General features: G+C 46.1%; 1 protein-coding gene across 2 annotated transcripts in view; it reads right to left on the bottom strand.

Moving 5' to 3' along the window:
• Window positions 1-1,335: 1,335 nt before the first annotated feature.
• The window catches only part of UBE2A (ubiquitin conjugating enzyme E2 A), a 41,367-nt gene continuing 15,674 nt past the window's right edge, over window positions 1,336-27,028 (bottom strand). For both annotated transcript variants that reach the window (XM_038748538.1, XM_038748539.1), the window contains exons 3-8: window positions 23,590-23,752; window positions 23,430-23,510; window positions 23,224-23,249; window positions 5,426-5,515; window positions 3,329-3,417; window positions 1,336-2,588 (exon numbers count right to left, since the gene is read on the bottom strand). In XM_038748538.1, the coding sequence (XP_038604466.1) occupies window positions 2,460-2,588; window positions 3,329-3,417; window positions 5,426-5,515; window positions 23,224-23,249; window positions 23,430-23,510; window positions 23,590-23,633 (459 nt within the window). In that variant the 5' untranslated portion in view covers window positions 23,634-23,752 and the 3' untranslated portion in view covers window positions 1,336-2,459. The remainder of the gene's footprint in view (window positions 2,589-3,328; window positions 3,418-5,425; window positions 5,516-23,223; window positions 23,250-23,429; window positions 23,511-23,589; window positions 23,753-27,028) is intronic.

Below are 27,028 nucleotides of genomic sequence, written 5' to 3'. Positions count from 1 at the left end.
GCCCCACAATACAGTGCTTTTCATGAAGTAATTTTTAGCATTCCAGCGTAATGTCTACCACATGGCTTCAAGAGTTCTGAGTGATGGACAACTTTGAGCACATCTGGTTTCCAGCTTTGAACGATGCTCTTTTAACTCAATCTGGTGACAGTTGAGATTAATTCCAAACTCCTGACTGTTTTTCTTACTTCTAGTTTTTTATCTTATTAGTAAGATTACTGGAGAACTGTCTTTGCAGAATTGTTAGTTGATGTTTTTATTGGGAGGATAATTGACGTGGTCACATCGAAACAGGGAAAAAGCTGGAAGTTTGTCGTACTACTTACTAGCTAATGTGCCTACAGTAGCTCCAGCTGTAGCCACATTTCCCCTTTGCACATGGTAGTTAGCATCACTGGAATTGTACTTTCAGAACTTTTGTTTGCTGGAACCAGAACACTGTTTTGATAAAGTGCAAATTTTCCTTGCGTAAATGTGCTTCCTTCCCTCCTTCTCCCAAGTGTTCTTTGTCTGTCCTTAAGGCTGATAGGAATGAAGGTAAAAGGTAGGCTTGTGCCATTTTGATGGACTTTTCCTGTCTCGTTCTTTTGTAGGCAGGGAGTTGTCTTGTTGTTAAATTGAGTTTTGTAAATGTAGGGGTCTTGGAAAGACTTGCTTTCCAGCTCCGTTAGGGAGGGTGAAGCCTTACCCAGATCATGGTTTAGAATCGCATTTAAGTAAAATTCACTCAGTATTATTTATTTATCAAGTGCTGTACTGTGGTAGAGAACTTTTAGCAAATCCCCTTTAACAGATGAAGAAATTCATTCCTCATGGACTTGTTCAAGAACGTACAGCAGGACAAGCTGTTAGTGGGATCCACAGCCTGTGGGAGTCCGTTTCTTTATGCCGGGGGTTTCTTTATTCTTGAGTGGGGGAACCTGGAGCTAATGTGCAGATTTGTTGGGTGGTTAATGGAGATGGTCCCATCAAAGTAGGGAAATGGCCAGGTTTGATTTAGGATTAGTCACCCTGCCATATCCACCCTATAAGCACTTAGGTCACTGGGAGGGATTGGCTTTCCAGCTTTACTGTGGAGAACTTGTATTAAATCTCCTTTTACAGGTGCCAGAGTCTTCCGCTTCTGTATTGCAGGGATCTTTATTCCTTACAGGGTGAAGCCGGAGCTAATATGCTGGTTTGTTGGGTGGGGAAGAGGACGCGCTCACCAACTGACACGTAGTAAGCATGTGATTTTTAAGGGATGGAGCCTTTCCACTCCTTTACTGCAGGTGTGTTTTTTTTCTTCACAGCTTTTTATTGGGGAGGGAGGAAGAAAACCAGCCGTGACTAGAATTGTTTTTCTGTTACATTTACTTTACACTTTTTGAAAATTGTACACATTCCTCTTTACATGGGTTACTTGTGTAAAGGCTTACACATTTTGAGGTACAGAGACTCTTTCCAATACATGTCTTACATCTTGAGCTATGCGCGGTGCTGCCAAATCCATCCAAAGGTACACACAGCCTTCTCCACAGTATGATTTGCCTTGAAATTTTCAAAGACCAAGAAAGAATGCACCTATTATACTGGTAGGAAAGAAGTCAACATCTCCTTGGTACTCTGGGTTTCTTTCCCCTCACATAAATTGTCTGCCAGAGCATCGCTACTTCTTGTACAAATCAGTGACAGACCAACATTAGCTCCGTCTTCTTTTCCCCCCATTATAAACACACACATACACGCCTTCGTTTTCTGGAATAGAGAAGATCTTTCTGCTGAAGCAGACCTGTGATTTCTAACCCATTAAATGCACCAGCTGGTCGGCTTGCTCTGCACGACCCTCTCCGGTCCACTAGCGCATACCACAGTGAAGTTCTGCCGGTTTGGAAGGGGACGGGAGCCATTTCCTAAGCCTCATTAAAGTGGGTAGAGCTTGACTTGTCTATACTGAGAAGGCTTCTGCTCCACTATTCCATGAGCCATGACTGAGAGGTCAGTCTTCAGGTAGTGCTTATCACGGTAGGCTCTAAACACAACCATACGAGTGAACGAGTGGCCTAGCCCACTCCGCTCCTGGGGCCTCAGTCTTTTCAAAGCTCTCTGTCCATCAACATGCCTTGCATCGAGCCCCACGAGCCTCACTGCCTACCCCAATTTTAAAAGCTCAGTGTGAAGTACAGAAATGCACACTGCCACCCTAAGATTGGAGAAGTACCACAGAAAAGAAATTAAGCATTAGTAATTCTTTTCGCAAGTAACCCAGGTACAGTACGTTTGACTTCTTAGTGGGTGTTTTCTGATGTCCAAAAGGAGGGGGGAAAAAGCTTCAGCGAGGGAGGCAACAGAACGGCTATTTTGCTTTCACCAAAGTAAATGTAAATGATGCTGAGGAGCAGAAGGAAGATGACTCAAACACTTCATATATATATATATATTTTCCTCATGACCAGAGTGTTCATTTACATCATCCTGGGTCAACAGTCACGCCAGCTCTGTTCTACTATTGCAGAAACCCGTTTTTCGTATTCCCGCTTGTTCTCCTGGTACAACTGTGCAGCCTGGCTGTTTGCTGGACTATTGGGATTGGGTTCGTCCAATAAAGACTACAAAGAAAACAGAGAAGTTTCAACTTGGAGCAGTGATAAGCTGTAAGAAAGACATCTGAGTTTACATTTTGAAAAGAGGATTAAGTTCAGGCAGACACATTGTGCTGGGCAAGTGTCATCTCCCCCACTATTCACTTAATACTCTAATAGATTATCTCTTCCCATTTTTATAATGAACCAGTTTTCCAAGGACTGGCATAACTGTATGTTAAGCACTCTCCATGTGTGTTAAGAACTGTACTAAGCCACACTGTCGATACAGGACAGTTATAATAGGTTAGAGTCCCTTTCCCACAAGGGGTTCACAGTTTAAAGAGAGGGAGGAGAACAGGTATCTAATCCCCATTTGCCATAAGAGGAAATGGAGGTACAGAAAAGCTATGTGACTCACCTGAGGTCACACACCAGACAAAAGTGGCAGAGCCAAAATCAGAACTCAAGTCCCCCTACTCCCACTGCTTCTCAGTGTGGTTAAATTCAGTGTTTGATGACTGTAGTTATCCATCAACAGCACTCAAATCTGTAAAACTGGATGCTTTCCTAAACTATGATTTTATACTGAGGTGCAGACTCTCGAGGGCACCAGTCATGCCTACTTAGAGGAAAAAAAAGAGTATTACACTGTACCGTAAGTGCTGTGTTCTTTTCTGCACTGCCCTAACCTAAAGTACAATGTGCAGAATAGGTCCTAACATCTATTACTGACTGAGGTGATACTTAAGTATGGAAAGACTCACCTGTATGGAAGTTAATATGGAGGATACATCATAGGTTGGACTCCAACGGTTTTGAAGAATATCCAGACATATACTACCATCTGCATAAACTAGAAGGGGGAATGAAGAAACGAGGTTCATTTAAGGACTGATTACTTTCAACTGGCTAAAACTGCTTATTTTCCAATATACCGCTACTAGTTGATGTTTTTCTTTTCCCTTCGATTCAATTTTTTAAATAAAAAAACACGGCTAGGTTAAGTACGGATAATAGTTGTATCGGTTGAGAAGCAAAGGAATCATGATTTGAAAAACCTCGTTAAAAAACATCCTGACGTTTTTGCTTTAAAAAGTTTAAAGATGGTGCTTGTTCATTACTCCCTTTTATCCCTGGGAAGTTTTCTGCTGCCAGCCTACCACCACCGCACATTCCCACTGCGGTAAGTCTGGAAGAGGGTAACCTCAGCACTGAGTGCAATGCCTTCAAGGAAGATTTATCACTCCCCTTGCATCACCGAGAAATAAGAAGAGCCCTACATCTGGTTTAATGGGCTGTCATCAGCTCCCTCGATAAGTGAACAGAGCATTAGGTTCTCTATAACCACGACTTGTGCCTCAGTTACTCTGCCTAAACAGCCAGTGGTGATGAGCCCAACAAACCGGCCTGAAGGTGATCACTGAGCTCTGTTTTGCTCCTCTCCCACTACACTCCAGCCTGCACACTTGGCCCCTTTAACACCAATCGACTTACTCTGCTTCCATCTCTCCTGCCAACCGCAATTTAACAGCCCTCTCCACACCTACTCTGAAAGCTCCCAAGGACAGCAATCGGGTCCTTGCCGCCCTCTTACAGCCCTGAGCTCTTTGTACACTGCTTTCCGCACCGTAAGCATGTGTACACCTCTGATTAGGTTGTACCTGTTATAAACAGGTTTGGCATTAGGAAAAAAAGTACTAGCACCCCAACCACAGAATTTACTCTGCCACAGCTGAGAGGCCACAGCTCCAGAGGCAACAACTTAAGAAGTAGCAGTGGCTTCTCTTCACCTCTGAAGGTGACTGCTGCTCGGCTTTCCCTAAGTTCTTGCATCTACGAGAAGTACTCAGCAGTGGTAGGGGTGTACTTAAAATAGCCATTGCCACCCCTACCTTTCAGTTCTTTCCAGTATGCCGGGGCTTAGCAGTACTTTTGATTGAAAGCCTCTGGCCTGCAAGGTCACCATTACTTTATTCCCATTGAATGGAAGATTTCCAGACAGGCCTCAGGGACAAACATGTCTCTCACTAAGCGAAACCTAAACTTCTGCACATTCCCTAAAAGGTTTATTTTCTTCTCCCTGTGACTGCTCTTGAAGTGACAGGTTGGTCCAAGAGCAGTTGAAAGGACCCATGGTTCCACTTACAACAAGGAATGGTTGAGGGAAAGCAGTGGAAAGGGAAGAAGTCAGAATGTGGCAGAGAAAGAGTCAAATATGCCAGGCCCACACACTCAGTAATTCCTCCTTTCCTCTCTGTTGTGACCCAGGGCTCGGCTCCCATCCTGCCTTGTTGTAATTGGGACCACGGGCTCTTTCAATCGCTCCTGGACAAACCTATAGCTTCAAGAGCAGTCACGGGGAGCAGAAACTGAACCTGTAGATTTGATCTTTCCTAGGGTATCTTTCAAGTTCATCCCTGATTGTGTTCTTTCCCACCACTTAAAATAGAGTGCTTTTGTTTATAATACCACTGAAATTAATAATCGGTACTTATACTCAGATCAAGATACTACTGATTTAAGGGCAATCATGATAAGATTCAGGTATTTAAAAAAACTGGCAACAGTTAAGTGTTCTAAGAAGCATGAACTGGATATCAGAACTGGAAAAATAACAACATAGTCTAAATGACACACACAAATTTCAGCCATTTCCTATAACACTGTAATCTCTAACCTCAAGATTACAAAACAACAGACTGCTTTAATTCTGCCCCTCTTCTCTGGTCCAGAAAAGGCAACAGCTTCAACTTTCCACACACAAATGTACCTAGCCAGTGACTGGTCTAACCAATTAGTGAAGAGCACGGCCCGGCCATTACACATGACTAGATATGAAGTGTGACTCTAGAAATACTTACCATTTGGATGAAACATTTTTGAGACAAATCTAACTGTAGGCGGCTTATTTGGATATTCTTCTGTGAATTCTATTGTCAGTTTAAAAGTTCCTGGAGTGAAAAAAAAAAAGGCAAAGTTTAAGCCAAAGGAAAATCTGCAAGTTTTCATCTGTCATAACGATTTACGGTACTACTCCACAATGTATGCATGTTATTGGATGCTAATGGTTTTAATATAGAGTTCATCCAGTACTTACCAGCAAAACTTTCATGATTTTTCCCGCCCAAAAATCCTCAAGCCAAACTACGCTCAGAGTAATTTTGTCCCTTAAGATATAAGTTCTGAAGGCTGGGTCCAGAGAAGGAACAAAAGCTCCTGATGATCCTTTATATTTTCAGGTGAGCTCACAAAGGTCTACTTCAGGGTTAGTAGTTATTTTAGATGTGCAGCCAGGCTTCACCCACACTGAGCTCAGGTTCAGAGAGCATTACTAAAGTTATAAATGGAAAAAAGGAGATTCTAAATAGGCATTCCATTCAATTCCGCATGCTACTATGAGGTAGACAGGAAATTTTCCACAAGATAACAAAAAAAGGTTAGAAATGGACTATTTTCTGACCTGATGGATGCCCTCTGATAAGCAAGGGTAGTCAGTTCAATAATGGAGAGAAGAGGGGGAGATGAGGGGGGAAGAGAAGAGGGGGACGCTCACCCTGTAGTGCACACCCCTTGCCCGCTGCCACACACACAAAATCACTTCCAACACCCCCCTTCTGTCTAAAGGTGTTGGAAACTTCAGAACTTCAATTTGATCCTATTCAAAACACATCACAGAAATGCTCATTATGGGAGAGCTGACCATTTTATAATGATGCTATCAAAACTTGACATTTAAGATCAATAAAGCTACCCTATTTACTCACATCACTGCCCCAATTTTCAGCAACCCAAAAAAAGAGAGGGGCGATAACAGAGCTTAACAGAAAGATGAGCGGGAAGGAAATGAAAAGGGGAAAGGAAAAGGAAGGTAAGGGGGCTTTTGAGGTCACATCTCTCCTACTGCAGTCCATCAAATGCTGCATGCATCACAGGCTTACATCAAACAGGTATTCAATGAATTAATGCCTCCCCACTTCCCCCCGTTCTATCCCTCTGTGAAGAAAATCTCTCCCTGGTACCTGCAGCAAAACCACGTTCTGAAACTTTTCTTCAAATGCACTGCTGTCAGGGATTACATCATCTTCTATTCCTCAAAGATCGGGGGCAACCAAACAGGTAAATGAGGTATATACCAATAGAGATTGAAAAATGTGAGAAGCATTACTCAAGTTCTTAGACTGGAAGGTAAGATGAGTAGTGAACTCATTCACTTACGTGGCTTCGGTCACCACCTTTATGCAGATGATTCCCAAATCTACACTCCAGCTCTGATCTCCCTCTCCCTCTGCAAATTCGTGTCTCCTACTGCCTTCAAGACATCTCTACTTGGATGTCCCGGCCACGTGTTTGGGCCTTGCTTCTCCACTCCTCAAGAACCTCCAATGGTTGCCCATCCATCTCTGCGTCTAGCAGAAACTCCTTACAATTTGCTTTAAAGCACTCAATCACCTTGTCCCCTCCTACCTCATCTCACTGCTCTACTACTACAACACTAATGCTCCTCCAATGCTAACTTTCTCATTGTACCTCAGTCTCATTTATCTCACTGCTGATCTCTTGCTCACATCCTGCTTAGGTCCTAGAACACCCTCCCTCTTCATATATGACAATTACTCTCCCCCTGTTCAAAGTCTTATTGAAGCCACATCTCCTCCAAGAGGCCTTCCCTAAGCCCTCTTTTCCTTTTCTTCCACTCCCTTCTGCATCACCCTGACTCATTCCCATTATTCATCCCCCTTCTCAGCCCCACAGTAGAGGCACACACCTGTGATTTTGTTTATTTAATGTCTGTCTCCGCCCTTTAGACTGCAAGCTCTTTATGGGCAGGGAATGTGTCTGTTATATTGTACTCTCCCAAGTGTTTAATATGGTGCTTTGCACGCAGTAAGCGCTCAATAAATACGATTGACTGACTGATGGTGCTGGGACTGATAGAAGATTTCTTTGTGAGGAAAAATGTGACATTATAATCCTGCTTCCATTGCTGTGATCATGGGAAAGTCACTTCACTTCTTTGGGCCTGTTACCTCATCTGTAAAATGGGGATTAGGACTGTGAGCCCCGTGTGGGGCAGGGACTGTGTCCAACCTGATTTATGTATATATTGTAATTTTATTTATTTGTATCGATGTCTGTCTCCCCACTTCTAGACTAAGCACATTGTGGGCAGGGAATATGACTTTATTGTTGTATTGTGCTCTCCCAGGTGCTTAGTACAGTGCTATCTATACACACAGTAAGAGGTCAATAAATACGACAATGTATGATTGCCTCATACATATCTACCCCAGCACTTAGAACAGTGCTTGATACATAGTAAGCACTTAATACCATTATTATTATGGCAATACTAAATGCTACCTTTCCATTAACAAGACTGTGGAAAACATTTTGCTGCCACAAGTGCCGAGTTGAACACGTTCATAACCCAGGGATGCATTACTTTCAAGTTTGCCGTGTGCTTTCCCGATGACAGTGACTGGTCCCCCAGAAAGATCTGATTTCCTTGCAGAACTTGAATCTAAGATTTTGCAAAATCAAAAGCAAGTTGCAGAACAAGCAGTCAGATCATTTCTTGGGAGAAGGAACTGGAACTTGTCAGAACATTCTGCCCAATTTTCATTAAGTGAACATAAAGCTGTCTCCCTGAGAATACGGGAGAGACAACTTTCAGTACCGTGGACACTAAGAAAGGAGAGCAAGCCCAGAAGCTCCAGAAGGTCTCACCTGTAATCTGATGGGCTTCATCCATTTTGATTTTGGAGTTCAGTAAAGTTTGTTTTTTTCTATTAGATAATAATAATAATAATAATAATGATAATAATAATAATAATAATGGCATTTGTTGAGCGCTTGCTATGTGTGAACCACTGTTCTAAGCACTGGGGGGGATACAAGATGATCAGGTTGTCCCACGTCAGGCTCACAGTCTTAATTCCCATTTTACAGATGAGGTAACTGAGGCTCAGAGAAGTTAAGTGACTTGCCCAAGGTCACACAGCAGACATGTGGAGCCGGAATTAGAACCCACGACCCGACTCCCAAGCCCATGCTCTTTCCACTGAGCCACGCTGCTTCCCAATTCATACAAAAATCAAAACCTTCAGCTGAAAATATTACCTAAAAATAATGCAACGACATCAACATGCGCTACACAGTGACGATTCTGAAGCATCATTTCTTTTCCAGACCTACTGACCAGCTGGAACAGCACTTTAGGAATTTAAGCTACCAAGCTTCAAAGGAACTGGGAAGCAATGGGGCCTTGGACGTCACTTAACTAAGGGGAAAAAACGGTAGGCTCTTACTATGTGTCAGGCACTGTACTAAGCGCTGAGGTAGATAAAAGATAATCAGGTTGGGCACAGTCCCTGTCCCACATAGGACTCTCAGTCTTAATCCCCACTTTATAGATGAGGTAACAGGCACAGATAACTTATGTGACTCGATCAAGGTTACACAGCAGTCAGGTGGCAGAACTGGGATTAGAAGCCAGATCCTCTGACTCCCAGCCCTGTGTTCTTCCCACTAGACCATACTGCTCTGTGCCTCGGTTTCCTCAACTGCAAAATGGAGAATACCTGATCTCCCTCCTACCTGTGAGCTCGAAGGAGGACAGGAACCGTCTCTGGTCTGATTAACCTGTACCCACTCCAGCATTTACTTAGAACTGTGCTTGAAACTTAGTAAGGGCGTAACTATATATTTTTAAAAAAGCAAGCTGCTGTATTAATTTTCACGTAAGTGTGAGAGGTTTTTAGGCTCATCAAAAGTTCTTATTTTAATGGTGTTTACAAAGTTCCAGTAACATGGATTCTCCCCAAAACTGCCAAACATCACTGGCTTAGAGAGAGACAAGAGTTCACTAATATGGTAATGTTTCTAAGCCCAGAGGGAAGACTCAAAGGTACTTTAAACATGTTTCTTGGGAATTCCTACCTCAGATTACCCACTCCAGTCCATACTTCGCTCTCCTGGCCCTATCCTTTTTCTCAAATTAAATCTTCAGTCCACGTCTCTCTGCTCCAGAACTTCCAGTGGTTGCCCACCTACCCACCTCCAAATCAAACTCCTCACCATCAGCTTTGAGCACTCTTTCCATCACCTCTCCCTCTTCTACCTAACCTGGCTGATCTACTGCACCCCAGCCATGACAACTGGCTCCTCTGACACCACTGTAATCTCCATCTCACCAGCAACCCCTCACCCCCCAACCTTTGGCCCCAAACTCCCTCCCCATTCATACCCCCTCTAGACTGTAAGATCGTTGTGGGCAGGGAATGCGTCTACCAGAGCGTGGTACAGCGCTCTGCACACAGTAAGTGCTCAATAAATACCACTAATTGATATGGCAGACCGCCACTCCCCAACTTCAAAGCCCTCCTAAAAATCACATCTCCAAGAGGTCTTGCAATCAATGGTATTTACTGAATATTTACTATGTGAAAAGCACTGTACTACGCGTTCAGGAGAGCACAATACACGAGAGTTGACAAGACACATTCGCTACCCACAAGGAGCTTACAATCTAGAGGGGGAGACAGGGATTAATACAAATTAGGTATGTACATAAATGCATACAGTCTCAAGACTGTACGCTCATTGTGGGCAGGGAATGTGTCTATTGGTTCACTGTACTCTCCCAAGAGTTCAGTACAGTGCTTTGCGCACAGTAAGCGCTCAATAAATATGGTTCAATTAAAGAATGAATACTATGCCTCGATTTCTCCAGTAGGTCCTATGGAAAACACTAAGAATTGATCAAATGGCTCAACTATCCTGAAAATCCAAATATTGGGTCTGATTCTGGATTGCTTTTGAGGGAGAGCATAATATTCTAGGGACAGCCTACCACTTGGACTCTCAATAGGCTACAAATTAGGTATGTACATAAATGCATACGTACACTTCCTTTCCCAAATAATCATTTTTCCCCTACTCACTCTTTTTCCTCTGCATCATGTACGCATTTCGATATGAACCCCTGAAGCACTTGCTATTCGTCCCACCCTCAGCACTTAAATGCATATCCTTAAGTCACTTTTAAATCTGTCCCCATGTCTAGCCTAGAAGCTCCTTGTGGGCAGAGAACGTATCTACCTCTTCTCTATCATTCTGAGCTCCCCCAAAAGCTATGCACCCAGAAGGTGCTCAAATAATACCACTGATTGATTGTTTTGCTGAAAAGGAGTCTCATTTCTTGACTCATTACATCCTTACCTCTCACTATGATATACCTCCAATTGCAAATATAACCTGTTTGGTACAGTCTCAAGACTGTACGCTCATTGTGGGCAGGGAATGTGTCTATTGGTTCACTGTACTCTCCCAAGAGTTCAGTACAGTGCTTTGCGCACAGTAAGCGCTCAATAAATATGGTTCAATTAAAGAATGAATACTATGCCTCGATTTCTCCAGTAGGTCCTATGGAAAACACTAAGAATTGATCAAATGGCTCAACTATCCTGAAAATCCAAATATTGGGTCTGATTCTGGATTGCTTTTGAGGGAGAGCATAATATTCTAGGGACAGCCTACCACTTGGACTCTCAATAGGCTACCCCTCCAAGCCCACAATTTATCAACTCAAGATCCTAGTCTCGAGGACCCTTGGGTTCTTTCCATAGTCATGAACATTTAGCAAGGAATAAACTTTTAACAGAAAATTAATACAAGCAATGTTGATGAAAACTGGGGATTACTTTTACAACTACTCCTTTCAAAGCCCTACTGACAGCTCACCTCCTTCAGGAGGCCTTCCCAGACTGAGCCCCCTCCTTCCTCTTCCCCCCGCCTTACCTCCTTTCCCCTCCCCACAGCACCTGTATATATGTATTTACGTTTGTACATATTTATTACTCTATTTATTTTACTGATACACATTCTATTTATTTTGTTTTGTTTTGTTGTCTGTCTCCCCCTTCTAGACTGTGAGCCCGCTGTTGGGTAGGGATCGTCTCTATATGTTGCCAACTTGTACTTCCCAAGCGCTTAGTACTAGTGCTCTGTACACAGTAAGCGCTCAAATACGATTGAATGAATGAATGAATACTCTTGCCAATTTGGATGGCACAAGTTGAGTATCCTGTATAACCTTCAGATTCAGCAGAGGGAGATCCATTATAAAGCAAAATTGGAATCTATTGACCAACCTTCCTAGGCCTTCCAAAGAGGGGCTAAATTCATGATAAATTCAACAATTCATCCCTTTGGCCTGAAAATGTCTTAGCATCTTTTCCCTTAGGAAGGCAATTCAAGGCCTGAACACTGCAGAAACTCCCAAGCTATCAATCAGTAGTATCTGCTGAGCACCTGCTGTCCTATACATGCTTGGAAAGGTCCAACAGAATTGGCAGCCGTGAACCCTGCCCTCCATGAGCTTGCAGCCCACCAAAAGGAGACAGGCACTAAATTAATTACCAAGAGAAGTAAAAATACACATCCATCAAGCTGATCAAGATTAGCTTTCAAGAGGGCAAATGTCCTTTCTGTTGCTACTCTGTCGTAATACACTGAAAGTGTCAGAGCAATGCAGACCAGCACTTCATTGACTGAATCAACCTATTCAACTCCAACTCTCTCCTAGACCCCCACCAATCTGGCTTCCGTCCCCTACACTCCACCGAAACTGCCCTCTCAAAGGTCTTTTGCCAAATCCAATGGCTCCTACTCTACCCTAATCTTTCTCGACCTCTCAGCTGCCTTCGACACCGTGGACCACCCCCTTCTCCTCAACACGCTATCCACAGCACTTGTATATATTTGTAGAGATTTATTACTCCATTTATTTTACTTGTACATATTTACTATTCTATTTATTTTGCTAATGATGTGCCTATAGCTACAATTCTATTTATTCTGACGGTTTTGACACCTGTCTACGTGTTTTGTTGCCTGTCTCCCCCTTCTAGACTGTGAGCCCGTTGTTGGGTAGGGACCGTCTCTATATGTTGCTGACTTGTACTTCCCAAGCGCTTGGTACAGTGCTCTGCACACAGTAAGCGCTCAATAAATACGATTGAATGAATGAATGAATACAGCACAGGCCTGCGAGCTCTGCCACTTGTCTGCTGTAACCCTGGGCAAGTCACTTCCTTTCTCTGGGCCTCGGTCACCTCATCTGTAAAATGGAGATTAACACTGTGAGCCCCATGTGGGACATGGACTGTATACACAGTGCTTAAATATCATTTAAAAAAAAAAGTATTTTTCTTCTGAATGCCTCTGCCTCTCAGAGAGAAAAGCGGGGAGGGGGAGAGAAGAGGGAAGACCTTTCATTGGTCAGAATTATATAGTTTCCTACTTTTTCTAAACATTTGGGAACGCAGTTACGGCATGAAGTCACCACAATCTCAGCATCAATAAATCGGAAGTTAAAACAAATGTTGGAAGTGATGGTGCACGCTCTGCACATAGTAAGCGTTCAATAAATACGATTGAATGAATACCTATACAAATGCAAGGTGAAATGTTTTAAAACACGTTTTCATACGTCAGGGTTCATTTCAACATTTGCTCTAATGGAACATTTGTTGACTGTGGCAGGTACCTGGGCTTTTTCCGTCACCCTCTATAGAGGTATAAATGATGCTCACATTGAGAGGGCAGGGTCTTCTGGTAATTCCTTGAGTTACACTGGGAAATCCATAACAACATGAAATGTCGCGTCACTTTTAATGACAGCGGAAGAGCTCGTGGACGTCCTCAGAACAAAATGAGCATCTTCCAGATGGACTTCTTGAAGTCGAGGCAGTTCTGAAACACTGATGCCATTTGGGGACAGCTGAATCCAGCAGGCAGCATTTTTACTAAAGTGAGGCAGGAAAGTCAAGCTAAATTCAAGGGGTCCATTTTGCTAGTAAAAACAGCCACGTAACCAGCACGAAAAGCCTAGGAACAGGGAGCCAAATACATCCATTAGAGGAAAATTATATCTAGCTCCAAGTAGATAAACTACTTCTGCTGAAGAAAAAACCATTCAATTGCTTAAATGTACCTAACAACTCTGGGTCCTGAAAATTCTCTTCCTGCACTGTCAATTTCATTTCAGTACTGAACAGCAATGGCATTTATCTAACATTGTGGTGGGGGAGGAATCTTTGGAGGCATTTAAGCAACAGCATTACCCTGCAGAAGTTTATGCAACTGGTATTTCAAATTATAAAGGGCTAACTAATACTGATCCACATCACAGGTAGATTAATCTGAATCCCCATCCTTCCAATAAAAGAATCCTGAATTGGCTGATACTTGTATTTAAATAAAAAAAGAAAACAACCCCAAAAAGCCCTCCTTCCCCTTCAAAAACCTAGGAACTTTATTCCTGATTTCTACACCTCTTAATTTAGTAAACTCTAAAATAAATGCGCAAAGAGCTACATGACCAGGAGAAAAAGCAGCACTGTGAGATATAACTTGGCCCAACTGAAGATCCAGCACCGGACTGTGACAACACTTGCGAGGCCTTTTCAATTTTAAAAATAAAAAGATGAAAACAGTAAGGTTTATACTGCCAATACTGCCCCTTCATTCTGAAGCTTTGTTACAAGTAGGCTCGATGCTATATAAAGAATTGGCGTTTGGGAGAAGCGAGGTCAGGCTCTTCCAGCCCTGAGTGATCCCTTCCAGTCTGTAAGCATCTTCAGCACGTGGACCGTGTCTCCATACTCTGTTAAATTGCGCTTTTCCCAAGTCCAGAACAGTGTTCTGCGCACAGTAAGTGATCAATACAGCCTACCGATTGATCGACATTATCACCCGACCTCAGCCGGGGTCACCTAGCGTCGGGAAGGGCCGAGGTGGGGAGCTACGGTGGGGGAAGCGGGGACCCTTTTTAAACAACAGAAAGAGGGCAAGTACAAGCAAAAAAACAAAAATGACGATTCCGTCAGGAGGAGAGCAAAACAACAGAAAGAGCAGTACACGGCAGAAGCAAAAAAAATGAAGTTTCTGTCAGGAGGAGGGCACCGGTGCCTCCTTCCTGGGGGTGGGCAGCGGGGCCCTACGGAGGCTTCCGAGCCCCATCGCCCCCACCCCTGAGGTCATGGAGCAGCGTGGCTTGGTGGAAAGAGTCAAAGGTTGTGGGTTCTAATCCCGGCTTCCCCACATGTTTTGTTTTGTCGTCTGTCTCCCCCTTCCAGACTGTGAGCCCGTTGTTGAGTAGGGACTGTCTCTATCTGTTGCCAACTTGTACTTCCCAAGCACTTAGTCCAGCGCTCTGCACACAGTAAACGCTCAATAAGTACGATTGAATGAAAGCTGTGTGACCTTGGGCAAGTCACTTAACTTCTCTGAGCCTCAGTTACCTCATCAGTAAAATGGGAGGACTGTGAGCCCCACATGGGACAATAATAATAATAATAATGATGACGGCATTTGTTAAGTGCTTACTATGTGCCAAGCACTGTTCTAAGCACTGGAGGGGGGGGGTTTACAAGGGGATCAGGCTGTCCCACGGGGGTCTCACAGTTTTAATCCCCATTTTCCAGATGAGGTAACTGAGGCCCAGAGAAGTGAAGTGACTTCCCCAAAGTCACACTGCTGACAGTTCTCCCCAGTGCTTCAAGAAGCAGCATGGCTCGGTGGAAAAGAGCATGGGCTTTGGAGTCAGAAGTCATGGGTTCAAATCCCAACTCCACCATTTGTCAGCTGTATGACTTTGGGCAGGTCACTTCACTTCTCCGTGCCTCAGTTCCCTCCTCTATAAAGAAGGGGATACAGACTGTGAGCCCCACGTGGGGCAACCTGGTCACCTTGTATCCCCCGGCGCTTAGAACAGTGCTTTGCGCATAGTAAGCGCTTAACAAATACCATGATTATTATTACCGTATCCTCCCCAGTGCTTAGAATGGTGCTTTGCACATAGTAAGCGTTTAACAAACACCATCATTCTCCTGGTTCTCCTCATCTCTCCTGTCGTTCATTCTCAGTCTCTTTTGCAGGTTCCTCCTTTCCCTCCCATCCCCTTACTGTGGGAGTTCCTCAAGGTTCAGTGCTTGGTCCCCTTCTGTTCTCAATCTACACTCACTCCCTTGGTGACCTCATTCGCTCCCACGGCTTCAACTATCATCTCTACGCTGATGACACCCAGATCTACCTCTCTGCCCCTGCTCTTTCCCCCTCCCTCCAGGCTCGCATCTCCTCCTGCCTTCAGGACATCTCCATCTGGATGTCTGCCCGCCACCTAAAACTCAACACGTCCAAGACTGAACTCGTTGTCTTCCCTCCCAAACCCTGCCCTCTCCCTGACTTTCCCATCACTGTTGACAGCACTACCATCCTTCCCGTCTCACAGGCCCGCAACCTTGGTGTCATCCTCGACTCCGCTCTCTCGTTCACCCCTCACATCCAAGCCGTCACCAAAACCAGCCGGTCTCAGCTCCGCAACATTGCCAAGATCCGCCCTTTCCTCTCCATCCAAACCGCTACCCTGCTCGTTCAAGCTCTCATCCTATCCTGTCTGGGCTACTGCATCAGCCTCCTCTCCGATCTCCCATCCTCGTGTCTCTCCCCACTTCAATCCATACTTCACGCCGCTGCCCGGACTGTCTTTGTTCAGAAACACTCTGGGCATGTTACTCCCCTCCTCAAAAATCTCCAGTGGCTACCAATCAACCTGTGCATCAGGCAGAAACTCCTCACCCTGGGCTTCAAGGCTGTCCACCACCTCGCCCCCTCCTCCCTCAACTCCCTTCTCTCCTTCTCCAGCCCAGCCCGCACCCTCTGCTCCTCAGCCGCTAATCTCCTCACCGTTAGGCCTCGTTCTCGCCCGTCCCGCCATCGACCCCCGGCCCACGTCCTCCCCCGGGCCTGGAATGGCCTCCCTCTGCCCATCCGCCAAGCTAGCTCTCTCCCTCCCTTCAAGGCCCTACTGAGAGCTCACCTCCTCCAGGAGGCCTTCCCACACTGAGCGCCCTCCTTCCTCTCCCCCTCCTCCCCCGCGCCTTACCTCCTTCCCGTCCCCAAAGTACCTGTATATATGTACATATGTTTGTACATATTTCTTACTCTACTTATTTTACTTGTATATATCTATTCTATTTATTTTATTTTGTTAATATGTTTGGTTTTGTTCTCTGTCTCCACCTTCTAGACTGTGAGCCCACTGTTGGGTAGGGACCGTCTCTATATGTTGCCAACTTGTACTTCCCAAGCGCTTAGTACAGTGCTCTGCACACAGTATGCGCTCAATACGATTGATTATTATTGTATTCTCCCCAGCGCTTAGAATGGTGCTTTGCACATAGTAAGCGCTTCACAAATGCCATCATTCTTATTATTATTGTATCCTCCCCAGTGCTTAGAACAGTGCTTTGCACATAGTAAGTGCTTCACAAACACAACCATTCTTATTATTATTGTATCCTCCCCAGTGCTTATAACAGTGCTTTGCACATAGTAAGCGCTTCACAAACGCCATCATTCTTATTATTATTATGGAGACACACACACACACACATCATTCTTATTATTATTATGGACACACACACACACCTCTCACCCTCCTTATCCCCCCCGCCTTACCTCCTTCCCCTCCCCACAGCACTTGTATGTATGTATATATGTTTGTACATATTTATTACTCTATTTATTTATTTTACTTGTACATATTTATTCTATTTATTTTATTTTGTTAATATGTTTTGTTTTGTTGTCTGTCTCCCCCTTCTAGACTGTGAGCCCGCTGTTGGGTAGGGACCGTCTCCAGATGGTGCCGACTTGCCCTTCCCAAGTGCTTAGTCCAGTGCTCTGCACACAGTAAGCGCTCAGTAAATACGATTGAATGAATGAATTTATTTATTCATTTTACTTGTACATATTTACTCTATTTGTTTTATTTTGTTAATATGTTTTGTTTTGTTGTCTGTCTCCCCCCTTCTAGACTGTGGGCCCGCTGTTGGGTAGGGACCGTCTCTAGATGTTGCCGACTTGGACTTGCCAAGCGCTTACTTAGTCCAGTGCTCTGCACACAGTAGGCGCTAAATAAATATGATTGAATGAATGAATGAATCCTCCCCAGCGCTTAGAACAGTGCTTTGCACATAGTAAGCACTTAAACACCATCATTCTTATCACTATCCTCCCCAGCGCTTAGCACATAGTAAGCGCTTCACAAACGCAATCATTATTATTATTGTATCCTCCCCAGTGCTTAGCACATAGTAAGCACTTCCCAAACGCCATCATTCTTATCATTGTATGTTCCCCAACGCTTAGAACAGTGCTTTGCACATAGTAAGCACTTAAACGCCATCATTCTTATCACTGTATCCTCCCCAGCGCTTAGCACATAGTAAGCGCTTCACAAATGCCATCATTCTTCTTATTATTGTATCCTCCCCAGCGCTTAGCACATAGTAAGCACTTCCCAAACGCCATCATTCTTATTATCATTGTATCCTCCCCAACGCTTAGAACAGTGCTTTGCACATAGTAAGCGTTTAACACCATCATTCTTATTATCATTGTATCCTCCCCAGCACTTAGAACAGTGCTTTGCACATAGTAAGCGCTTCACAAATGCAATCATTATTATTATTGTATCCTCCCCAGCGCTTAGCACATAGTAAGCACTTCCCAAACGCCATCATTCTTATTACCATTGTATCCTCCCCAACGCTTAGAACAGTGCTTTGCACATAGTAAGCGCTTAACACCATCATTCTTCTCATTGTATCCTCCCCAGCACTTAGAACAGTGCTTTGCACACAGTAAGCACTTCACAAACACCATCATTCTTATTATTGTATGCTCCCCACCGCTTAGAACAGTGCTTTGCACATAGTAAGCACTTAAACGCCACCACTATTATTATTATTGTATCCTCCCCAGCGCTTAGAACAGTGCTTTGTACACAGTAAGCGCTTCACAAACGCCATCATTCTTATTATTATTGTACACACAGTAAGCGCTCAATAAATATGACTGAATTTATTAATATGCTTTGTTTTGTCATCTGTCTCCCCCTTCTAGACTGCGAGCCAGCTGTTGGGTGGGGACCGTCTCTAGATGTTGCCGACTTGGCCTTCCCAAGCGCTTAGCCCAGTGCTCCGCACATGGTAAGCGCTCAATAAATACAACTGAATTTATTTTATTAATATGTTTTGTTTTGTTGTCTGTACCCCTTCTAGACTGCGAGCCCGCTGTTGGGTGGAGGACCGTCTCTAGATGTTGCCGACTTGGCCTTCCGAAGCGCTTAGCCCAGTGCTCCGCACACGGTAAGCGCTCAATAAATACGATTGAGTGAGTGAATGAATTTATTTTATTTGGTTAATATGTTTCGTTTTGTCGTCTGTCTCCCCCTTCTAGACTGCGAGCCCGCTGTTGGGTAGGGAACCGTCTGTGTTGCCGACTTGGACTTCCCAAGCGATTAGTCCAGTGCTCCGCACACGGTAAGCGCTCAATAAACACGATGGAATGAGTGAATGAATTAATTTTATTTGGTTAATATGTTTTTATTTGGTTAATAAGTTTCGTTTTATCGTCTGTCTCCCCCCTTCTAGACTGCGAGCCCGCTGTTGGGTGGGGGACCAACTCTAGATGTTGCCGACTTGGACTTCCCAAGCGCTTAGAACAGTGCTCCGCACATGGTAAGCGCTCAATAAATACGACTGAATTTATTTTATTTCGTTAATATGTTTTGTTTTGACGTCTGTCTCCCCCTTCTAGACTGCAAGCCCACTGTTGGGTGGGGGAACGTCTCTAGATGTTGCCGACTTGGCCTTCCCAAGCGCTTAGAACAGTGCTCCGCACACGGTAAGCGCTCAATAAATACGACTGAGGACCGTCTCTAGTTGTTGTCGACTTGGACTTCCCAAGTGCTTAGCCCAGTGCTCCGCACACAGTAAGCGCTCAATGAATACGATTGAGCGAGTGAATGAATTTTATTTGGTTAATATGTTTTGTTTTGTCATCTGTCTCCCCCTTCTAGACTGCGAGCCCGCTGTTGGGTGGGGGGCTGTCTCTAGATGTTGCCGACTTGTACTTCCCAAGCGCTTAGAACAGTGCTCCGCACATGGTAAGTGCTCAGTAAATACGATTGAGTGAATGAATTTTATTTGGTCAATATGTTTCGTTTTGTCGTCTGTCTCCCCCTTCTAGACGGCGAGCCCACTGTTGGGTGGGGGACCGTCTCTAGATGTGGCCAACTTGGACTTCCCAAGTGCTTACCACAGTGCTCTGCACACGGTAAGTGCTCAATAAATACGACTGAGTGAATGAATTTTATTTTGTTAATATGCTTCGTTTTGTCACCTGTCTCCCCCTTCTAGACTGTGAGCCCACTGTTGGGTGGGGGACCGTCTCTAGATGTGGCCAACTTCGACTTCCCAAATGCTTAGAACAGTGCTCCGTGCGTGGTAAGTGCTCAATAAATACGACTGAATGAGTGAATAAACAACCACACACACACACCCACACACGCTTAGCCCAGTGCTGAATAAATATGACTGAATGAATGAATAAACGAACGAACACACACACACACACACGTACACTTAGCCAAGTACTCCGCGCACGGTAAGCCCTCAATAAATACGATGGAATGAATGAATAAATGAACGTGCGCACACACACACACACACACACACGCTTAGCCCAGTGCTCTGCGCACGGTAAGTGCTCAATAAATGCGACTGAATGAATGAACGAGCGAGCATACCCACCCACCCACCCACACACGCTTAGCCCAGTGCTCCGCACACGGCAAGCCCTCAATAAATACGACGGAATGAATGAATAAACCAACGAGCACACAAACCCACACCCACCCACACGCTTAGAGAAGCAGCGTCGCTCAGTGGAAAGAGCCCGGGCTTTGGAGTCAGAGGTCATAGGTTCAAATACCGGCTCCGCCAACTGTCAGCTGTGTGACTTTGGGCAAGTCACTTCACTTCTCTGGGCCTCAGTTTCCTCCTCTGTAAAATGGGGATTAAGACTGTGAGCCCCCCGTGGGACCTGATCACCTTGTAACCTCCCCAGCGCTTAGAACAGTGCTTTGCACATAGTAAGCACTTAATAAATACAGTTATTATTACTATTATTAGTCCAGTACTCCCCACACGATAAACGCTCAATAAATACGATGGAATGAATGAATAAACGAACGAGCACCCCCCCCACACACACACACTTAGCCCAGTGCTCTGCGCACAGTAAGCAAGCGCTCAATAAATACGATGGAATGAATAAATGAACGAGCGCACACACACACACACACGCTTAGCCCAGTGCTCCGCGCACGGTAAACCCTCAATAAATACGACGGAATGAGTGAATAAACCAACGAACACACACACGCGCGCTCCGCACACGGTAAGCCCTCAATAAATACGATGCAATGAATGAACGAACGAGCACACACAGGCCCACACACGCTTAGCCCAGTGCTCCGCGCACGGTAAGCCCTCAATAAACACGATGGAATGAATGACTAAACCAACGGGCGCGCACACACACACGCTTAGCCCAGTGCTCCGCGCACGGTAAGCCCTCAATAAATACGATGGAATGAATGAATAAACGAACACACACACACGCTTAACCCAGTGCTCCGCACACGGTAAGACCTCAATGAATTCAACGGAATGAATGAATAAACCAATGAGCGCGCGCACACACACACACACACACACACACACACACACACTTAGCCCAGCGCTCCGCGCACGGTAAGCCCTCAAACACGATGGAATGAATGAACCAACCGAGCGCGCGCGCACACACACACACACACACACACACACACACACACACACACGCTTAGCCCAGTGCTCCGCGCACGGTAAGCGCTCAATATATCATCATCAATCGTATTTATTGAGCGCTTACTGCGTGCAGAGCACTGTACTAAGCGCTTGGGAAGTACAAATTGGCAACATATAGAGACAGTCCCTACCCAACAGTGGGCTCAAGCCTAAAGGCGATGAGAGGAAAAAGGAAGGAGGAGAAAAAGGGGACTCAGTCTAGCACTTGTGTATATTTGTGCATATTTATTACTCTATTTTACCTACCACTAAATGAATGAATAAACGAAGGAGCACGCACGCACACACGCACACGCTTAGCCCAGTGCTCCGCGCACGGTAAGCCCTCAATAAGTACGACGGAATGAATGAATAAACCAACGAGCGCGCACACACACACGCTCAGCCCAGTGCTCCGCGCACGGTAAACCCCCAATAAATACGACTGAATGAATGAATAAACGAACGACCACACACACACGCTTAGCCCAGTGCTCCGCGCACGGTAAGCCCTCAATAAATACGACGAAATGAATGCATAAACCAACGAGCACACCCCCCCCACACACACACACGTTTAGCCCAGTGCTCCGCGCACGATAAGCCCCCAATAAACACGACTGAATGAATGAATAAACCAACGAGCACACCCCCCTTAACACGCTTAGCCCAGTGCTCCGCGCACGGTAGGCAAGCCCCCAATAAATACGACTGAATGAATGAATAAACCAACGAGCACACACACACACACACACACACACACGGTTAGTGCTCAAGAAATACGATGGAATGAATAACTAAACCAACGAGCACACACACACACACACGCTCAGCCCAGTGCTCCGCGCACGGTAAGCCCCCAATAAACACGACTGAATGAATGAATAAGCCAACGAGCACACCCACCCACCCACGCTTAGCCCAGTGCTCCGCGCACGGTAAGCCCCCAATAAACACGACTGAATGAATGAATAAACCAACGCGTACACACCCCGCCCACACACACCCCTACACACGCTTAGCCCAGTGCTCCGCGCACGGTAGGCAAGCCCCCAATAAATACGACTGAATGAATGAATAAACCAACGAGCGCGCGCGCGCACACACACACACACACACACACACACACACACGGTAAGTGCTCAAGAAATACGATGGAGTGAATGACTAAACCAACGAGCACGCACACCCACGCTTAGCCCAGTGCTCCGCGCACGGTAAGCCCCCAATAAACACGACTGAATGAACGAACCAACGAGCACACCCACCCACCCACCCACGCTTAGCCCAGTGCTCCGCGCACGGTAGGCAAGCCCCCAATAAATACGACTGAATGAATGAATAAATAAACCAACGAGCACACACACACACACACACACGGTAAGTGCTCAATAAATACGATGAAATGAATGAATAAACCAACGAGCAACCCCCCCCCACACACACACGTTTAGCCAAGTGCTCCGCGCACGGTAAGCCCCCAGTAAACACGACTGAATGAATGAACCAACGAACACACCCACCCACCCCCCACACACACGCTTAGCCCAGTGCTCCGCGCACGGTAAGCCCCCAATTAACACGACTGAATGAATGAATAAACCAACGAACACACCCACCCTCCCACCCACATACGCTTAGCCCAGTGCTCCGCGCACGGTAGGCAAGCCCCCAATAAATACGACTGAATGAATGAATGAATGAATAAATAAACCAACGAGCACACACACACACGGTAAGTGCTCAATAAATACGATGGAATGAATGACTAAACCAACGAGCCCCCCCCACACACACACACACGCTTAGCCCAGTGCTCCGCGCACGGTAAGCGCTCAATAAATTCGATGGAATGAATGAATAAACCAACGACCACACACACACACACACACACCCCCCGTTCCGCCCCGACTTACCGTCTTCGAAGGGGGTCCCCTCGGGCCTGCAAAGGCAACGGATTGGGCAGTCACCGCGGGCCGGGCCGGGCCCCCGAGCCGAGCCGCCCCCCGTCCCCGAGCCGCCCCCGGCCGGGGAGGCCGCTACTCGAGGCCCCGGCTCGGCGGGCCCGGCTAGGCCCCGGCCCGGATGTTGGGACGGACGACGACGACGACGACACACCTACCCGAAGATGACGGCGTTCCACACCATGATGTTGTTCTCCGACGGGGCCCCGCTCACCCCGGCCGGGGGGTCCTCCTGCAGCCTACGGGAGGAGAAGAAGGGGAAACAGACGGTCTCCCCGTCCCGTCCCGCCCCGGTAGCCCCCCGCCCCGTCCCTTTACCTCTTAAAGTCCCTCATGAGGCGCCGCCGGGCCGGGGTGGACATGTCGGGCCTGCTGCCGCCTCACGAATGACGCCTCACGACGACGACGACGACGACGGGACTCCGGCGGCGCAAACCACCGCTCCCCGGCGCGGGGGGGCGCCGCGGCCTCTACCAACGGCCTGGCCGGGGGGGGGGGGGGCGGCAAAAGAAAGCGAAAAGGGCGGGGTCGGGTCGTACCACTGAGGGACGGGAGGGGGAGCGGACGAAGAAAGCGAAAGGGGCGGGGCGGGTCGTACCACTGAGGGACGGGAGGGGGAGCGGACGAAGAAAGCGAAAGGGGCGGGGCGGGTCGTACCACTGAGGGACGTGGGGGGAGGCTGAGCCCTCCCTTCCTCATTCATCCATTCAACCGTATTTATTGAGCGCTTGCTGTGTACTAAGCGCTTGGGGAGTACAGAGAAGCAGCGTGGCTCAGTGGGAAGAGCATGGGCTTTGGAGTAAGAGGTCATGGGTTCGAGTCCCGGCTCTGCCAATTGTCAGCTGCGTGACTTTGGGCAAGTCACTTAACTTCTCTGTGCCTCAGTTACCACATCTGTAAAATGGGGATTCAGACTGTGAGCCCCCATGGGACAACCTGATCACCTTGTAACAACATGATCATCTTGTAACCTCCCCAGCACTTAGAACAGTGCTTTGCACATAGTAAGTGCTTAATAAATGCCATTATTATTATTATTTTACCTGTACATCTCTAATCTATTTATTTTATTTTGTTAGTATGTTTGGTTTTGTTCTCCGCCTCCCCCTTTTTAGACTGCGAGTTGGGTAGGGACTGTCTCTAGATGTTGCCAATCTGTACTTCCCTAAGCGCCTAGTACAGTGCTCTGCACGTAGTAAGCGCTCAATAAATACGATTGATGATGATGATGATGATGATACACATCAGCAACACATACCGACGGCCCCTACCCCACAGTGGGCTCACAGGTTAGAAGGGGGAGACGGACGACACAACAAAATCAATCAGTCAATCAATCGTATTTATTGAGCGCTTACGGTGTACTAAGCGCTTGGGACGTACAAATCGGCAACACATACGGACGGCCCCTACCCCACAGCGGGCTCACAGTTTAGACGGGGGAGACGGACGACAAAACAAAATCAATCAATCAATCGTTTTTATTGAGCGCTTACTGTGTGCGGAGCACTGGGCTAAGCGCTTGGGAAGTACAGGTCGGCAAAACAAAACAAGTAGACAGGTGTCAATCATCATCATCATCAATCGTATTTATTGAGCGCTTACTGTGTGCGGAGCACTGGACTAAGCGCTTGGGAAGGACAAGTCGGCAGGTGTCAATCATCATCATCATCATCATCAATCGTATTTATTGAGCGCTTACTGTGTGCGGAGCACTGGACTAAGCGCTTGGGAAGTACAAGTTGGCAACATATAGAGACAGTCCCTACCCAACAGTGGGCTCACAGTCTAAAAGTCAATACCATCAGAATGAATACAATTAAAGCTACAGACGCATCGTTAATAAAATACACAGCACCTGTAGTCAATCGATCGATCAATCCTATTTATTGAGCGCTTACTGCGTGCAGAAAGTCCAAGTTGGCAACATAAAGAAGCGGTCCCTACCCAACAGTGGGCTCACAGTCTAGACATTCAATCGCATTTATTGAGCACTTACTGCGTGCAGAGCACTGGACTAAGCGCTTGGGAAGTCCGAGTTGGCAACATAAAGAGACGGTCCCTACCCAACAGTGGGCTCACAGTCTAGACATCCAATCGTATTTATTGAGCGCTTACTCCGTGCAGAGCACTGGACTAAGCGCTTGGGAAGTCCAAGTCGGCAACTTCTAGCGACGGTCCCTACCCAACAGTGGACTCACCTGCATAGATGGGGATGAAGACTGTGAGCCCCACGTGGAACAACCTGATCACCTTGTAACCTCCCCATTCATTCATTCATTCATTCAATCGTATTTATTGAGCGCTTACTGTGTGCAGAGCACTGTACTAAGCGCTTGGGTCCCCAGCACTTAGAACGGTGCTTTGCACATAGTAAGGGCTTAATAAATGCCATTATTATTATTATAGATGTATATATGTTTGTACCTATTTATTACTGTATGTATTACTGTATTTACTTATTTAATTTGTACATATTTATTCTATTTTATTTTGTTAATAAGTTTTGTTTTGTTCTCTGTCTCCCCCTTCAAGACTGTGAGCCCGCTGTTGGGTAGGGACCGTCTCTAGATGTTGCCGACTTGGACTTCCCAAGCGCTTAGTACGGTGCTCTGCACACAGTAAGCGCTCAATAAATACGATTGAATGAATGAATGAATGAATGAATGGGGCGGGTCATACCACTGAGGGACGGGAGGGGGAGCAGGAAAAGAAAGAGGGCCAAGAGGCTAAACCACAGCGAAAGGTGTGTGGGGGGGGGAGCGGGTCGTACCACTGAAGGGCGGGGGGAGAACAGACTGAGCCCCCTCCTTCCTCTCCCCCTCATCCCCCCCGCCTTACCTCCTTCCCCTCCCCACAGCACCTGTATACTTGTTTCTACGTATTTATTACTGTATTTACTTATTTAATTTGTACATATTTATTCTATTTATTTTATTTGGTGAATATGTTTTGTTTTGTTCTCTGTCTCCCCCTTCTAGACTGTGAGCCCGCTGTTGGGTAGAGACTGTCTCTATATGTTAACCAACTTGGACTTCCCAAGCGCTTGGTACGGTGCTCTGCACACAGTAAGCGCTCAATAAATACGACTGATTGATTGACTAAAGGTGCTGTGTATTTTATTAACGATGTCTTAATGAATGAATGAATGAATGAATGAATGGGGGGCGGGTCGTACCACTGAGGGACGGGAGGGGGAGCAGAAAAAGAAAGCGGGCCAAGAGGCTAAACCACAGCGAAAGGGAGGGGGCGGATTGTACCATTGAGGGACGGGGGGGAGCGGAAAAAGAAAGCGGGCCAAGAGGCTAAACCACAGCGAAAGAGCGGGGGGGGGGGCGGGTCGTACCACTGAGGGACGGGGGGGGGCTCGGGAGGGGAGAACGACGCCCTGTGGGGCGTTTGGGACGCTACCATTAATGGGCCAGGGGAGGGGGGACGGATTAAAATGGTGCCACGTATTAAGCGCTTACTATGTGCCCTGTTCTGATAATAAGGATGGAATTTATTAAGCGCTTACTGTGCGCAAAGCACTGTTCTAAGCGCTGGGGAGGTTACAAGTTGATAATAACAATAATAATGATGATGATGGAGTTTATTAAGCGCTTACTGTGTGCCCTGTTCTAATAATAAGGATGGAATTTATTAAGCGCTTACTGTGCGCAAAGCACTGTTCTAAGCGCTGGGGAGGTTACAAGTTGATGATAATAATAATAATGATGATGATGGCATTTATTAAGCGCTTACTATGTGCCCTGTT

This window comes from Tachyglossus aculeatus, chromosome 6, assembly GCF_015852505.1.
Source record: "Tachyglossus aculeatus isolate mTacAcu1 chromosome 6, mTacAcu1.pri, whole genome shotgun sequence".
In the NCBI taxonomy this organism is placed as follows: Eukaryota; Metazoa; Chordata; class Mammalia; order Monotremata; family Tachyglossidae; genus Tachyglossus; species Tachyglossus aculeatus.
This window is presented reverse-complemented; position numbering and strand designations above follow the sequence as displayed.